Source organism: Acanthochromis polyacanthus, chromosome 13, assembly GCF_021347895.1.
Source record: "Acanthochromis polyacanthus isolate Apoly-LR-REF ecotype Palm Island chromosome 13, KAUST_Apoly_ChrSc, whole genome shotgun sequence".
Lineage (NCBI taxonomy): Eukaryota > Metazoa > Chordata > Actinopteri > Pomacentridae > Acanthochromis > Acanthochromis polyacanthus.
In genome coordinates this window covers 32,451,507-32,468,935 of record NC_067125.1, presented here as the reverse complement: position 1 = coordinate 32,468,935, position 17,429 = coordinate 32,451,507, and the positions used below count along the sequence as shown (strand labels likewise).

At 41.1% G+C, this 17,429-nt stretch overlaps 1 protein-coding gene across 1 annotated transcript; it reads left to right on the top strand.

Annotated features, from left to right (window-relative positions):
* The first annotated feature begins 5,663 nt into the window (after positions 1 to 5,663).
* tsr1 (TSR1 ribosome maturation factor) lies at positions 5,664 to 17,004 on the top strand. The gene is made up of 15 exons (XM_022211242.2): positions 5,664 to 5,821; positions 7,571 to 7,674; positions 7,825 to 8,053; positions 8,470 to 8,604; positions 8,716 to 9,170; positions 10,593 to 10,737; positions 11,219 to 11,400; positions 13,866 to 14,089; positions 14,247 to 14,406; positions 14,491 to 14,601; positions 14,681 to 14,813; positions 15,393 to 15,509; positions 15,690 to 15,830; positions 15,926 to 16,000; positions 16,692 to 17,004. The coding sequence occupies exons 1-15, from the start codon at positions 5,704 to 5,706 to the stop codon at positions 16,868 to 16,870; spliced, it is 2,508 nt and encodes an 835-aa protein (XP_022066934.2). The 5' UTR covers positions 5,664 to 5,703; the 3' UTR covers positions 16,871 to 17,004.
* The last annotated feature ends 425 nt before the right edge of the window (positions 17,005 to 17,429 follow it).

The following is a 17,429-nucleotide window of genomic DNA, read 5'->3' as shown; positions in this document are numbered from 1 at the left end:
TCATCAACTTTTAGTGAAAAATTAAGATAAATAATAATGATGATGATGATGGTAATAAAGTGAATGACGTCTTGTTTCATGTGACACATTAATCATATACTAGCAATTACACATTACTGAATTTTCTCCGTTTCCTCTCTTGTTGTTTTCAGCCCTTGTCTGATTTTGTAGTTCTTTTCTTCAGTGTCTTCCGATATTGAAAAAAAAAAACATAAAAAAAATAAATCTAGTCAGCAGCAAGCATAGTTTGAGCAGAAACTGTTAGATAAGGAATCTTCCCAGGCTCAATTGTACTGTATGTTATGAAACATGTTGCTTTAACAGGAACCTTTTCTTTGAGTACATTTTCTTCCCATGTTTGTCTCCATCTTTACTTCCTCTTCTCTTCCAGCTGTCACTTCTTGGAAATAAACGGAGGAAGAATCTTGTGTCAAAAGGGACTCTTTATCTCTGTGAAACTTTAGAATTCCAAAAAGCATGAATCATTAGACACTGATGAGACAGTTAAATCTCACAGAATCATTAAAGACAATATGGACAAATCTTTACAGAAATGGGTTTGAGGAATTGTCGTTATAACTGTACAAAGCTCACACATCATATTATTTTTTGATCACGATTATTCTTAAGAATAAAATTATATGATATTGAGAAAAAAAGCAGTTCATGCTTTTTCTTATTTATTCAGAGTATCTGCACCCTGTACCCTATTATAAGCATTTGCAGCCTATGGTCAGTCGTATAATGTGGTTCATGTATGGAATACCGTAATTTGGAGTCTCTCATTTCTTGGCTCATATTTGCAATTTATGTGTTAAATCAGTGACTATAGATTTAAATGTTTTCTGAATAGCCCTGATCTGATTTGTTTGTTTGTAACAAAAGTAAGAAAAACTTTCAAGAACAGCCCTAGATCTATTCAGCTGTTATTCTGATCACATGCAAAAGACCTTAAAAATACTATAATACGCACTGCAAAACATCATAAAGGATTGAGTTTAATCAACCTAGTTATTTTAGTTCATCTAATGAGTTTTGCTCATTTGTTGTAAATTTGGCCTAAAAGTCCTTTTTTCAGATTACTTTAGAAGTCAAAAAGATGAAAGGTTCTTGTAGCTTGAGACATTTTAACCTATATTGATGAGCTGAAAAAATAAACAGCTGAGAGTTCACACAACTCATTATAATAAGCTTAGAAGAAACAAAACAAGCATATAGGCAGACTTCCCAACATGCACTGTTAGAGAGTTTAACTCAGACATTTTAAAATTTTGACCATCTCAGAAGATGACTTTGAAATAATTACTCAACCAAAAATGCAATACCGGTACATTATGTCAGCAGGAGAGCAAATGTTTCTATGCTGAATATATCTAAAATGTGTGTAGGTGATCCAGGGCTCTTTAAAGGGTTGATCACCCAAAATACTGTTGAATAAATGTAATTTATTTAAACATTTTCAAGGTACACCCTTTAATGTGATATAGAATAGAATAGCTCTGTAAGTAATCATAAATAAGATTAATTACAAATCTCTCATGAGCTAAGCATAGAGGGGTCATTAAATGAAAAATTAGTTGGTGCCTCCCACCCAACAGCCTCAGAATCAGCTGATATTTTTTTAAAATACAATAACTGCAGTATGTTTAATGAAGCCATGCAAAATTTTCATTTCATACTATAAACATATTTCTAGCTACAGGATCTTGGGACTGGGTTGGTACATATATTAGGTCGAAATTATGCTTTTAAAATTTGCTTTACTTTTTCCAGCATTTTTGAGCCCTCATAATTTCACAAACGGAGTAAATATCATTTTTCAGCGACACACTTGACTTGTGTTGAAAACGACAACCAAATTAATTTAACTTCCACTCCAGATGTTCTAATCTAAAGCCAAAATCTTGCTTTTTGTTTCAACTTTTTTTTCTATAACCAACTCTGAGCATCATGGAATACATCACCGTACTTTCAAAAACAAATAATTTCTTCTGTGTCAAAACTAGCCTAGCCGCGCTAGACAACCCACAGCAACGAATTTAATTCTCTGTCAGGGAGGGCCTAGTTACCCTCCATAAGGCTCGAGGCTGGATTCTCCTAAAACTGGCTGGACCAATCACCATGAAGTGTAGAGTCAGAAGGCGGGCGTAACGAAGTGACGACAGAGGCGTGACGATTCTGACAGAAACAACCGGCGCACAATAAACAGTTATCTTTCGACTCAGCTTTGGCCACAGCCCTTAAAGATTTGAAGCTAAAATTCAACTTGAAAGATAAACAAAGGATGGCACTTAAGTGTTTCATTGAGAAGAAAGACGTATTTGGACTTATGCCGACGGGATATGGCAAATCCTTAATATACCAGTTGGCTCCGCGGCTCCGCTGGTTGGGAAGCTAATGGGACTTAGCCACAATCCGCCGGTGCTCTCAGAACTACGTCAGCCTATTCGTTGCGTTGATTGGTTGTATACCTACCCAACTGCTGCAGAGGGATTTGATAGACAACCTTTTAGCCCGCCTTCCTCCCTGTCGAGCTTCTCTAGACCCTTGTGCCGTCAGAAACATGGGTGTAGCATGGCTAGGCTATGTCAAAACAATTTTTATTATTGTTTTTAATTAGAAAATGTCAAGTGCACATTGGGTGTGACTCAGAAAATATTCATAGTATAAGGTTAAAACTTTTTCGCTAAACATACTAAGATTTTTGTACACACAACGTGTGGATATTCTGAGAGGGTAAGGTGGGAACTTTTTTAGGTGTGGTTGACTTTAAACAAAATGAACCAGAAAAAAAATTAGAGGACTTTCCTTTATCTGGAGCACATGGTCTTATATTTTATATTCAGTTTACTCTGAAATTCTACAATTCTACAATTTCATTTAGCAGACGCTTTTGTCCAAAGCCACGTACAACACAAGCAAGAATTCCGACATAAGGAAAAACCTTTAGTAAGTGCAAAAAGTGCTTCAAGTGTGATTGGTCAAAGGTGTTGCCATCAAGTTGCAGAAGAAGTGCCAACCCCCACCCCCCTTTTTTTTTTTTCAACTTTGTCAGTGCTAAATAAGTGCTGGGTGTGAGACCACCTGACTTATTCTACCCCGAAGGTGGAGTCGGATTAAGTGCCTTGGTGTTCTCTGCACAATTGAGTCTTCAATTGTCTCTTAAAAGTATAAAGGGACTCAGCAGAACGCACAGAGTTTGGTAGTTTGTTCCACCATTTGGGAACAACAGAGGAGAAGAGTCTGGCTAGAGATTTGGAGCAGTGCTGGGCTGGAGGCACCAGACGTCTCTCACATGCAGAGCGAAGTGGGCGTGAAGGGGAGTAGACCTGGATCAGGGAATCCAGGTAGGCTAGGGCCGTTCTTGTAAATGTTTTGTAAGCCGGGAGGAGAGTTTTGAATTTGATTCTGGCTGCAACTGGAAGCCAGTGAAGGGAGATGAACAGTAACTTTAAAATCTAAAGAATGCTCAGTCTCTAATGTGTCGAAGTCCTAATAAATCATCTGCAATAAATACAATAATATAAATGCGCTCCGTCACATTCATGATCATAAACATAGACTGTATTTATATACGGCTGCACAGTGATGTAGTGGTTAGCACTTTCGCCTTGCAGCAAGAAGATCCCTGGGCCTGGTATCTTTCTGCATGGAGTTTGCATGTTCTCCCTGTGCATGCGTGGGTTTTCTCTGGGCACTCCGGCTTCATCCCACAGTCCAAAAATATACTGAGGTTAATTGATGACTCTAAATTGCCCGTAGGTGTGAATGTGAGAGTGATTGTTTGTCTGTATATGTAGCCCTGTGACAGACTGGTGACCTGTCCAGGGTGTCCACTGCCTTCGCCCGAGTCAACTGGGATAGGCTCCAGCACCCCCGCGACCCTAGTGAGGATAAAGGAGAGACAGCAGGTCTGATTTGTGGCAGTGGCAGCGAGCAGTGCCATTTTTTGTGGCACCGCGCCGGATGCCACGGTTAATGCCACTGCGCAGTGACACTTTTTGTGGCACCGCTGCAGTGCCACGGTTAATGCCACTGCGCAGTGACACTTTTTGTGGCACCGCGCCGGATGCCACGGTTAATGCCACTGCGCAGTGACACTTTTTGTGGCACCTCGCTGGATGCCACGCCACTGTGCAGTGACACTTTTTGTGGCACCGTGCCGGATGCCACGGTTAATGCCACTGCTGCAATGACACTTTTTGTGGCACCGCTGCGATGCCACGGTTAATGCCACTGCACAGTGACACTTTTTGTGGCACCACGCTGGATGCCACGGTTAATGCCACTGCGCAGTGACACTTTTTGTGGCATCTCGCTGGATGCCACGCCACTGCGCAGTGACACTTTTTGTGGCATCTCGCTGGATGCCACGCCACTGTGCAGTGACACTTTTTGTGGCACCGTGCCGGATGCCACGGTTAATGCCATTGCTGCAGTGACACTTTTTGTGGCACCGCTGCGATGCCACGGTTAATGCCACTGCACAGTGACACTTTTTGTGGCACCACGCTGGATGCCACGGTTAATGCCACTGCGCAGTGACACTTTTTGTGGCATCTCGCTGGATGCCACGCCACTGCGCAGTGACACTTTTTGTGGCATCTCGCTGGATGCCACACCACTGTGCAGTGACACTTTTTGTGGCACCGTGCCGGATACCACGGTTAATGCCACTGCCGCAGTGACACTTTTTGTGGCACCGCTGCGATGCCACGGTTAATGCCACTGCCGCAGTGACACTTTTTGTGGCACCTCGCTGGATGCCACGCCACTGTGCAGTGACACTTTTTGTGGCACCGTGCCGGATACCATGGTTAATGCCACTGCCGCAGTGACACTTTTTGTGGCACCGCTGCGATGCCACGGTTAATGCCACTGCCGCAGTGACACTTTTTGTGGCACCGTGCCGGATGCCACGTTAATGCCACTGCACAGTGACACTTTTTGTGGCACGGCGCCGGATGCCACGGTTAATGCCACTGCACAGTGACACTTTTTGTGGCACCGCTGCGATGCCATGGTTAATGCCACTGCGCCGTGACACTTTTTGTGGCACCGCGCTGGATGCCACGGTTAATGCCACTGCGCAGTGACACTTTTTGTGGCACCTCGCTGGATGCCACGCCACTGTGCAGTGACACTTTTTGTGGCACCGCTGCGATGCCACGGTTAATGCCACTGCACAGTGACACTTTTTGTGGCACCGCGCCTGATGCCACGGTTAATGCCACTGCCGCAGTGACACTTTCTGTGGCACCGCTGCGATGCCACGGTTAATGCCACTGCAGCAGTGACAGTGCAAACGGAGACAAACGGAGTCACGTGACGTCCGGAGCTCTATTAACCGTGGCATGTTCCCTATAGAGTGGCATTAACCGTGGAATCTCTGCTGGCATCTCCAGAGGCCACTGGAAATGCCGCTGCGGCAGTGGCATCTCGCCCAAACAGTGGCATTAACTGTGGCATCCGCGTTGGTGCCACAAAAAGTGTCACTGCTAGCTGCCAGTGCCACAAATCGGTCTTGCCCCTACTGGGATAAAGCGGTGCATAGAGAATGGATGGATGGATGTATTTATATAGTCCATGATCATAACTCGGGCTTTTATTTTGAAGTAAAGATTCCCCGCAGACACGCCCTCTATCGTGACGTTAGTGCGAGTGCGGAAGTATATCAGCTGCTGTCTTTCTCACGTGGTGAAAATGGCCGCGAATGGGGAGAAACAGCAGGGCCACAGACCCGGCGTGTATAAACAGAAGAATAAAGGACACAAACATGGCAAGCATCGGACGAAAGGTGAAATTGAGAGAGAAAATAAAGGTAAGCCGCGATCGGTTACGAACTGTCCCTCCTGTCGCTGGATGCGTTGTGTTGTTGATCTGCTGCTGTGGCCTCTGCAAACACACGTGTAGAAGTTTCTTGTCAGGGGTTTGAGAGTGAAATTAGAAAATGTGGTGCGTTTGAACGAAGTCCTTTTACTCATTTCTCTCTTAGAAATTTCGTGAAAACGTCCGATCTTGTGCTGAGTCTAGATTTGGCATTTAACTAGTGGGCTGTGCATCTTTCTCCACTTGATCTATACCCATTTAAAGCTAAGGAGAACCAATCAGATCTCAGCGGTAAGTCAGGAGACAATATCTGACCAAAATATGTTAAACTGAGAGAATTTAGCATCAGTTAGGATCTCTTTATTTCTTTCAAACTCCTTCTTTGAAGTTTCCCACGTGTTTTAAATCATAATGTAAACTGAAGTTGCATTGTTTTCTCTATATGTGTAATGACATACAATGCAGTAACAATGTAATAAATATTACCGTTCGATCGTATGTGATTCTATCATAAAACAGCATCTAATGGGAAGCTATTCCCTAGTTATAGCTTAAATATAATCTGAGTTTGCACACTGGGGATAAAACATGGACATAATTGTGAATCATTGTAAAGTGATAGTCTGTCAGATAGAAATAAACTGCAGTAAAAGAGACACATTTACTAATAATACTTATTGAAAACATTCACTCGAAAAGAGTAGAGATTTATTTAAGGAGAATCATCTGTGACTGTTTGTCAGTCCATGGATATTTTTCTGTGCTAGGCTTTTGGTTTATCTATCTTTAGAATATGATCTAGTGTGTAATGTGTTTATATCTAAGCTGGTAACTTATATCACATATAACTTATATTCTATATATTAGAGATGAAATTGAATAGTTCCTAACAACTACATTAATCATCAGCTATTGTAATCATTCCTTAATAAGTTTCAGTATTTTTTTTAAGAATAAAAAGTCTGATTTCTCTGATTCCAGCTTCTTAAATCTGACTATTTGTTTCCTCATCTGTGACAGTAACCTGAATATCTTTGTGTTGTGGGCAAAAACGTGATATTTATTGTTGGCTTTATCTTGGCTTCTGGGAAACACTGAATTTTTTTCCCCAAATTTCTGACAATTTATACACCAAAAAGCTACTCAGTGCATCGAGAAAATAATCAACTGATTAATTGACAATGGAAATAATCATTAATTGCTTCTTAAATATCATAATAACAATAATTTTCCTTCTGATGTTTGGTGTTTGTTACGACTTCATTAAAACAGGATAATTGTTGAAGTAATTTAATGTGGAACTGATTTGTGCCACTGTAAATCTGTCCTTCAGAGCAACGACAAAAATATGTTATAGCCTCAAGAATGATCCACTACATCAATATTCTCTACAAGTCTGAAAAAGTATGAGAATCATAAACTTCATAAAGTAAAAGCAGTTGTTATATTGGACATCTCTGCTTTCCACAGGTGTTTTTGATGACTTGTCCAACCAGCATATGTTTTAAAGCCGTAAAAATATTCTACACATCAATCACAATTACAGCAGCTCTTGTTCGTACACTGTTCACATATCTTCTAGAGGTTTATCAACAGCTTAGACATGTATAGTACATTTTCCTAGAAAGCTAACAGCAGTTCAAATACTTGTATATATATTTATCCCAAGATATATTGTATTTTTTGTTGTTGTTGGGATCTTGTACAACATACAGCACTAATAAATCCTTGTGTCTCACAGGAAGAGTGTCAGTGACGGCTCTTACCAAAAAACAGAGGAAGGAACAAAAGAAGATGGACAGAAGGCACAAAGCCAACCAGCTACGTAAAAACAAGAAAGACATGGTAATTTTGTTCATCACATGTAGACTGACCTTCTGAATTCCTGACGGACGCTGCAGAGATTCAGTGTTTCTTGCATATAGATAGATAGATAGATGCATCATTCATTTCACTTTGGAAGTAACGTGTGTAACGTGCAAATCGTGCTTTTAGGTCTTGACAGAAAAGCGGCGTCTTGGCAGCAGGGACGGTCCTCCTCATTTAGCTGCTGTGGTGTCCCTGCATGCTGCAGTCGATGCTGGTGCTATTACCAAACTGCTGCGTGGAGAAGGTGCTGGTGGCGTCGTACACCACGAGCGATGTGTCAGTGGTGTCAGTGACAGTTTTGGGCTGATTCTGCCTCGTTTTAAACAACGGTTCACCTTTCTGAACCAAAGCACAGGTATGCACTGAGAGACATAGAACAAGTGGAACTACCTTTTGCATACATAATGTTACAAATGTCATTGATGTTATTAATCAGTGTCTATTTTATCTGTTTGTACAGTAAAAAAAAAAAAAAATGCAATCCAGGTCATGCAGACACACATGACAAACAGACGCATACCATAGAATATCTATGAACTCTAAAACTACTCAATAAGTTGTTCAGATACAAAGAAAGAAGGATGTCTCACCGGTTTCCTGGCTATAGTGTCATTGGACTTACAGTTGTATTTACATTGTAATGTAAAATCTCCTTATGCAGCAATTTGAAACAAGTATTTACAGGTTGTACCACGTCACATGCCTTTGTTGTACTGTTTTTTTCTTTATGATGAGCAAATCTGAAGCATCTGTTCTGGTTTTTTTGGACAGCTGATGTTCACTCCCTGCTGGATGTGGCAAAGATTGCAGATAGCCTTGTATTTGTGCTGGACTCTACTGAAGGTTGGGACAGCTATGGAGAATACTGCCTCTCCTGCCTCTTTGCTCAGGGCCTCCCCAGCCACGGTGAGTACAAATTAAGCACAAAACGTAGCTTTCAGACTCCTTAATTGGTGCAAATTTGAGTGATTTCTGTTCTGGTGTATATATTTTAAGCTCTGAAATTCTCCCATGCAGCACTGGTGTGTCAGGGTGTGTCTGATCTTCCTGTGAAGAAGAGGGTTGAGGCCAGAAGAGCTTTGTCAAAAATCACAGAGGTCCGTTTCCCTGACGCCCGTCTCTTCCCTCTGGATTCGGAACAAGATGCCACTCTGCTTCTCAGACACCTGGGCAGTCAGAGACAGAGGAAGCTGGGTTTCCGCTCCAGACGCTCTCATCTTTTAGCTCAGAATGTCACATTCACACCTAACAGCCCTGCTGAGGGCACAGGTGGTGGAAACACCGGCCTGGGAACCCTCTGTGTCTCTGGGTATGTCCGTGGTCGTCCTCTACGGGTCGACAGAGTGGTGCACATCAGTGGACACGGAGACTTTCAGCTCAGTCAGATCGATGCTCCGTCAGACCCTCTTCCCCTCAACTTAACGGCAACCAGACCAGTTAAACCTGCCAAGGGAGGAGACGTCGACATGCTGGTGGGTGTTTAGGGGTTTCTGTTGACTCTAATTTATTTATGTTAATTATTTATAAAGTCTTTGTTGATTACTCTGACCTGAGAAATGTACATTTATTATTACAAGAATAATAGAATGTAGTTTGTTTAAAAGAACCAAACGTATTTTGAGTGTTGAAGCTGGCTAAAATTCAAACTCAGCTGCTCCAAATTGTTCCTAAGAGGGTGCAGCTATGTCAGTGTTTTTGCAGTTTTTAGTGTGTTTACCACAATTTCTGTATACTTGTCATAATTTTAGACTGTACTGCTTAGTGGGGTTGTGGATATTTGTTTATCTCACGTGTGGATACGGCCAGTTCTTTTCCACATGGTATAAAAATAGTAACTTAAGAATTTGGGTAATCCGTCACAGTGCATATTTTGTCAGCTTCTTTTTTAGTCAAGATAATGTTGCTCTTGCGGAATAACTGGAATGCACATTTAGTAATTATCTGCACTTCTACTTTACTGTGCAGCAGTAGAACTTAGATGAGCTGTCTTCATGGCACTGATTATAATAAATGGACTAAGAAAGGTACTCCGGAATAATAGTTTCGTACATGAAAAGAGTGACTGACTGCAGGATGACAGAAGACAGTTCAAAAATGTTAAACTCCACTGTTCTTAAACATATTAATGGTAAAGTTAATGTGTGGCAGTCAGTGTGGACTACAACCTGCAAAAGCACTGATATGATCCTATTAGATATCGAGTGTGAGCTTTTCTTAAAAGCCTGACTGCACAAACAATTACAGTGTACCAGAATCAATGTTGGTGCTAATAACTGATACATCCTAGACTACGATAACCAAATCAATAAGTAAATCTATACATTTACACATAGAATTTATTATATGGAAATTAATTCCTTTTTATTTAAAGAGAAAAACAACAGTACATCATGTAAACGAAGTGGCATTTAAAGGGTTAAAATCTCAACATGATATAATATTTTGTATTTATGATCAGAATCGATGTAGATGCCTATTAAAAGTATTACTGAAAATGGAAAATAACATTTGTATATGACATTTTTTTCTACTGTTCTTTTTTACTATTATATTTGTTGTTGTTTTTTATCCGACACTGCAGAAATGATAATTCACATTTCTTGTCATGTGTGCAAACTGGCGTTTAAAGGGTAAAATCATGAAAATGACTGAATATTTGGTAGTTATCATCAAGACTTATGCAAATTTTAAACAATAATCAAGTCACTGAAAGTGGAATATGATATTAATTCATAAATTTTTTTGTTATATTGTTTTTGACACGTATTTTTGTCTTGAAGGACTTCTATGTAACTCTTCTAAATTGATGTGTAAAGGTTAAATAGAAGAAGCGAATTCTGACAATTTCTTGGTTTTGGATTTCTTTGTTACTCCGCCTTCTGTGTATCCCACAGGATGGAGGCGAGGACGACGCTCCAGTGCGGGTGCTCATGAAAGCAGACCCGTCCTGCAGGGAGAGTCTGCAGGCCGAGGCTGAGGTGGATCCAATGGATGGAGAGCAGACGTGGCCGACAGAAACAGAACTGCTGGAAGCTGAAGGTGCGGAAACAGAACTGGCGTATAATATCATATTGAGATGTTACATTTGGAAAAGCAAGATAACTGGGGACCTACATAAGAAAGTGTTTAGGATAGAAGATTAAACGCTTCATTGTGCTACCATAGTAACACCAGATTTGATGAGATCAATTATTCTGAGCAGTCTGGTTTGACTAGAATTATCACTGTGACAGATCACCTTGGCGAGGTTTCAAGTGACTGGAAAGAATTATATTAAGGAGCTTATACTGAGCTTAATCTGCACAAATGATTTGCCAAGTGTTGACATTTGCCACATCTCCCTTGATTGCAGTTACAAAAAACATCTGTCATTTCAAGTTAGTTAGGAAAGTGCACTAATGTACCTTTCTTGATTTTTAATTAGGTCAGTGGCTTCTCATTAATTAGCTATATGTAACTTCACCTGCCACAAAAACACAGGACACTAAATGTCTCTCATATGTTTCTCTTTGGTGTTTAGAGGCCAGGAAGAACAAGCGTGTGATGAAGGTACCTAAAGGAACGTCCGACTATCAGGCCACGTGGATTGTCGATGATCGTGATGAGGAGGATGGTGACCTGGGCGAAGAAAGCAGCGATGATGATGGTGACGACATGATGGATGAAGCCATGGAGGGAGACGACGATGAGAATCACTCTCAGGTACATATTTTAAAGAATTCATTTAAACCTTGATGACACACAGTGGAGAGATCACAGAGAACAATAAATAGGAAAAAAGGATTAAAAACAAGGACAGAATAATAAAAGACAAAATGTCAACTGCATCTTGAATTGGATTCTACTCTGGACAATTGTAAAAACTCAATTATTAAAACAGTTGTGAATTGATTTTAGTTATTTGAGGTATCATTCACTAGTTTCACCACAAACCTGAACACACCTTTGGGCCTAGTTTTTACAGCTGCATCTTGTTGTCATAGCAACAGTGCAGCTGAGGTCAGACGGTGTAATCTTACGGGGGGACGATGAGGACAGTAACCTGCGGAGAAGCTATGACGTGTCGCCGGTTCCGGGGCTGAACCGGTGCATACGTGACCCACGGTCAGTGCACCTCGCTGCTCGGAGGCACTGTTTGTTATCACAGTGTCTGTCTGTGACCTGTAGTGCCAGGCTGCTCACCACAACAATAGTGTTTGGAACAGGAGTCCCAAGAGAAGCCTCCTGTCTTCCTGTCTTGTGAACAGAAGTTCCTGTCTGGACGAAGGGAGGGGTCGACCATTTATTTATTTCCAGCTCTGCTTGAAAAGAAGTTGGGGAAACTCTCCTTATGCAACGGGTTCATTACGATCTGTAATTGTTATTAGCATGCATTTGATGTCGAGGTTAGCACACAGGGCTACGTATTTAGGAGAGGGTAACAATAGGGGAAGGGGTACTTCAAATGATAATGATTATTATTATTGCAGCAAGGATGTTGAAAAGGTTGTGAATCAGCCTCCTGCTGAGTGCTTTCTACCATGTGTCTGGCTTCTCCTTTAATTTGCCAGTCAAGGAACCACGGTGAAGCATGCCTTCTACGATGATTCATTTCCTTATATATGTCTGTTGCCTATGGAAAGTGTATTCCTAGCAGTTAAAGTGGACATCTTGCTCTGGAAACCATCTTAACACACTTGAAATGGCACTAAATTTAAATGAATGCACACCAAGGATTTCCATAGTTTGATTCTAGCAACTCCTTATCACATTCACACAGTGGCATGCAAATGCTGTTTTGCAGTGAACAAGCCTTCCCCAAACAGTTTGTTTGTTGTGACGGGGCTGGTCATGGTCGTGTTTGGCGGTTATACAATTGCAAATTCTATACTTAGAATCTTTTTGACTGTGTTTGTGTGTCTAACATGCGTGCCTGGTCATTGTTTGGCAAACATGGAGGCTGCAGTTGACAAAATAAATTTGCTTTGTATTAGCGGAGTGTAACAACAGCAAGAGAATACCGCCAGAGACATCTGTTCATCTCATTACATTTGAATTTGCACATTTTGTATGTGCAAAAAGGATTGAATATGCATATCTCGTTGGGTAATGGCTACAGACATGTGACAAATTAAAGGAAAAACCAACATACCGAGGATTTGGGACGCCACGTACCGCCAGAACAGCTTCAATGCACCTTAGAGTTGATTCTCCAAGTCCCTGCAACTCAGATTTCAAAAGAAATTAATTTGGTGTTTTGATGATGATGGTGGAGAGCGCTGGCTGATGCATCAATCCAAAATGTCCCATCAGTGTTCAGTTATGTTGAGATCTGCTATCTTTAAAGGACATAGACATATGATTTACATTAAACCATTCAGTGGTTGATGAAGGGTTCAGAATTTTCCTCTAATTTGTCATCCATCCGTAGTTTGAACAGGTGAAGTCAAAAGCAGTTAGTGTCTTGCGATGTGAATAGTTCCTCTTTTTTAAGTTTTTCAAACTGATATACACACACACACACACACACACACACACACACACTAAAGTGCTGATATGCCAGCCTTGGTTGGAAGCAAAGATTTGAGCACCTCAAATTAAATTGAAATAAATCCCATTGTGCTAGGATGCAAGAAATGTCAGACAGATATCTGAAAACAAGAACAAAATGAAAACTGTGTGTAAGGCTCTAAATCACTACAGATGTGCAAGACTTGGTTTTAATTTAGATGAAGCAACTCTATAGAACTAAGTAATATTTCCCTTTTTGGTTAATTTAAGTTATTTTGTTCTTGTAACCTTAAAATACATTATTAAATAAAATCTTGACCAAATTAACCTTGACAACGTCTGATGAATGTACTCCATGAAGCTGAATTGCTTGTTAGAAAACAGGCAAGACTGAATAAAATCAGACATTACAGTATTTCAGAGGTTGCCAGAGAGTATTTCTGGGTGCTGTTAAAATAACCATCATCCATCAGATTTCGTTATTCACAAGCAAAGAGGGGGAGCAGGAGTTATTACTTAAAATTTTCTTTGCTTTTGGTCATTAAATGCATCAAACTGTACAATGACTGAGATACAGTCGGAGAGCTGCTTGTATTCTTTGTCCAGACCTAATTTCTTAACAGGGCTCAGTAATATGATCTATTAAGGCGGATTTATACTGTATCTTCCCTGCTCAGGATCCTGGTTCCTGCTGTGCCTCAGACGAGGAAGGAGAAGATGAAGAGGAGGAGGAAGAGGAAGAGGTGTGCTCCACAGAGCGAGCTGGAGCAGATCAGCGCTACGACCAACATATGGACGAAGCTGCAGAGGAGGAAGGCCTGAAACGTTACCGCGAGGCTCGATCCAATGAGATGTTCCCTGACGAGGTGGACACGCCCCTCGACACTGCTGCCAGAATCAGGTCAGCACTGTTTCTGTTACTGGGATGAGAAAGAAATAAGGTCAATATGTTGAAATTTGGTCACAAAGATCAAGATTATTTATTTTTATCTATTCAATTTTGTAGCTTCACTGCTGCTCACGATTTAAAATCTCTCATCGCTGTCCTCGGTTACCAGGTTCCAGCGGTACAGGGGCCTGAAAAGTTTCCGCTCCTCGCCCTGGGATCCCATGGAGAACTTGCCTCTGGACTATTCACGCATCTTCCAGTTTCAAAGCTTTGAACGCACTCGGAACCGCGTACTGGCCGAGGCTGCAGCTGAGGAGGAGGGAGCCATGGTAATAAAAGATTCTTTTGCAAATGTGCTCTTGTTAGATCTTCGATTTGTGGCTTCACTGACTCTACTTTGCCTTTTTTTCTAGGATGGGTGGTATGTTACACTGCACATCATTGATGTGCCTTTCTCTGTGATGGAGAGTGTCCAGTCAGGAAAACCCCTTGTATTGGTGTCTCTCTTGCCCTATGAACAGAAGGTATTAACATGAGAAAGTGTGAATTCATGGCAATACAGCAATTTTACAGTTTCATAACTGACTTTTCTTCTGTGGACAGATGTCAGTGATGCATGTTTTGGTGCGAAGACACCCCAGTAACATGGAGCCAATCAAATCTAAAGAGGAGCTCGTGTTCCACTGTGGATTTAGGAGATTCAGGGCCTCTCCTATCTTCTCTCAGCACACATCAGGTATAAAATCTGTTAATTAGGCAAACACATCTCCAAAATATTCAAACCATACTCTCCTTTTAAAGAAACAATAGTTTTTAAAATCACTTGAATACGTGGAGTAGAAGGGCTGACAGCTGCAAATGACACTACATAAATAAAGGTTTTAAATAAATGATACTGAGGGGGCACTTTTATTAGCATCCATAGCTTTAAAATTGTGCACCAAAAATATTGATTTGCTAAAAGAGGGAAAATACATTTCTACAGTGTTTCCATCCCTCATGATTTAGTTCCACTGATCAGTTTCAGATGGACTTCATGAAACGGTTCAATAGAGGTTTCCTCTTTCCTCATTAATATTCTTGGAACTGGGCGATGCTTTTATCCAGAGCCAACATACACGCGGTTTCAGTGTCTGGCTTGATTTTCAATTTAAGGGACACTATACCCTGATGCAGAACCAGTTATTTGTTCAGTTGCATCGGGGATTTGCTTGTACATCTATTCCGAAGTATAATAGCAGATTGATTGCAAAACTGTTTCATCTGCTTCATGTATGATGAGCATTACTGAGCACTGAACTGTGCTGTTTTCTAGCTGACAAGCACAAGATGGAGCGCTTCCTCAGGCCAGATGCCCCGACTGTGGTGTCGGTGTACGCGCCCATCACCTTCCCCCCTGCAGGCATCCTTCTCTTCAAACAAAGGAATGATGGTGAGAAGAAAAGGCCTGTTCGTACTTAAACACAAGTCGATGTAATTAGTTGCCTAGCTGCCTTTATGTTAAACTTTTGACCGTCTTTCCGGTTGAATTGCTTTATTTGATTTTTTACTGAAGCTAGTTCTGCGCTAATTCGGTGTTTTAACTTGTGTTCTTCGTACTGTATCTTTCCAGGCATTCAGGACCTGGTGGCTACTGGCAGCCTGCTCAGCTGCGACCCTCAGCGCGTTGTGCTGAAGAGGATCGTACTGAGCGGACACCCGTTTAAAATTAACAGGCGGTCTGCGGTCGTCCGATACATGTTCTTTAACAGGGGTGAGAGGATGTTGTCATACTTTTCCTACTATGATTTCAGAATATTACATAATGTGCGCCTTTAATGTTCTTTCCTTTCTTTCTTTCTCTGACAGATGATATCATGTGGTTTAAACCAGTGGAACTGCGAACAAAATGGGGTCGCAGAGGCCACATCAAGGAGGCTTTAGGTGAGGAAAATTGAAAAACAAATCTTGGTAACGTCTTTAAAGAGCCCATGTTTTGCTTTTGGGGTCCCCCCCCCCCCCCCCCTTTTCCTTTACTGTGTTGTAGATTTTCTGTGCATGTAAAAAGTTGGCAAACGTATAAAACCCACAGTCTATTTCAGAGAGAACTACTCTTTCCCACAGAAAACTCTGCTCCTAACTTGCCTGAAACACCACGTTTGTTGTCCAGGCTTTTCCTCTGTCACTTATTTACATCATCGTGTGACATGTTTGCAGAACGTCTGCAGAATAGCAAGTTTGGCCCTCAAAGTATGAGCAGGATTTTCTTCCTGCTGGGGCTAAGTCTGTCAACCCATACTCAGAGATCTGGGGTTACACTACATAACAAACAGTATGATAGTATTCCATTTTTCTTTGGCCAGCTGACAAATCAGAGTAGACTTTACATTTTAAGAGGTGGACCTTTTAAAGAGACAGGAGCTAAAGCAGAGCATTATAGACAGAGGGTGAGAAGAGGTGATACAGAAATGCACTGAAACAGAAAAAGACTTTTTTTTTAACCATTAAAACACGTAAACATGTTCTTGTATGTTGCTAAAATTACAATATAAAGCTGTAAATGTGTATAATTTGGTTTTCTAAAGCAAGATTTATGACTTGAATTAACTGGAATTCTAACTGTCTTGTTTTTCAGGAACACATGGTCACATGAAGTGTGTGTTCGATAACCAGCTGCGCTCTCAAGACACTGTCCTGATGAACCTGTACAAGAGGGTGTACCCTCGCTGGACATATGACCCCTATGTGCCCTTGCCTTTACCATGGGTCAAGAGAGAGTGCAATGTGGAAATGGACGACTCGGACATGGAGTAGTGGAAGGACAATATACTGTCGCGATGAAAGGTGGACACAGGACCGGTTTTACCACAAATACTCACCATCAGCGTGGTCACATGACACTTTCAAAAAATGTAGTGTGTATTAAATAAAACAATTTTGGATCCAAAGTATCTCTTGAGCCTTTTGTTCCATTTGGCTTTGGAGCATCTAAATTTGCTGCTAATTTTATTTTTGGCCACTAGATGGCGGTGATGATTAAGTATTAATAAACTGTTTTCTTGAGCAACACTCACCTCTGTTTAAAATGGGTCAAAAATATTTGAGTGACTACCACCACACAAATAGCTGTGTGCGTGGAGCGCTTTATGATTAAACAGATCCGAGGGCTGTTACCACAATTGGCAGGTCTGTAATAATTTTAAAATTAGTCATGTATCAACTCTTTGAAGTCGTACATGTGTGGCTGAATGCCTGCAGCCACATTGAAATTGAAGAACTAGGACAAAATCATTATATAGATAATGTTTGAGAAACTTTAATCATGGAAAAAGAACTCCCAAGTCGTGCTTTTAAGCACAAAAATTCTTGTCTG

Bases quoted from the DNA above. Each gene is read 5' to 3' on its own strand.
- tsr1 (XM_022211242.2), top strand. From the start codon at position 5,704: ATGGCCGCGAATGGGGAGAAACAGCAGGGCCACAGACCCGGCGTGTAT. The intron at 7,675-7,824 runs GTAATTTTGTTC...TCGTGCTTTTAG, and splicing joins GTAAAAACAAGAAAGACATG to GTCTTGACAGAAAAGCGGCG. The intron at 15,510-15,689 runs GTGAGAAGAAAA...GTATCTTTCCAG, and splicing joins CTTCAAACAAAGGAATGATG to GCATTCAGGACCTGGTGGCT.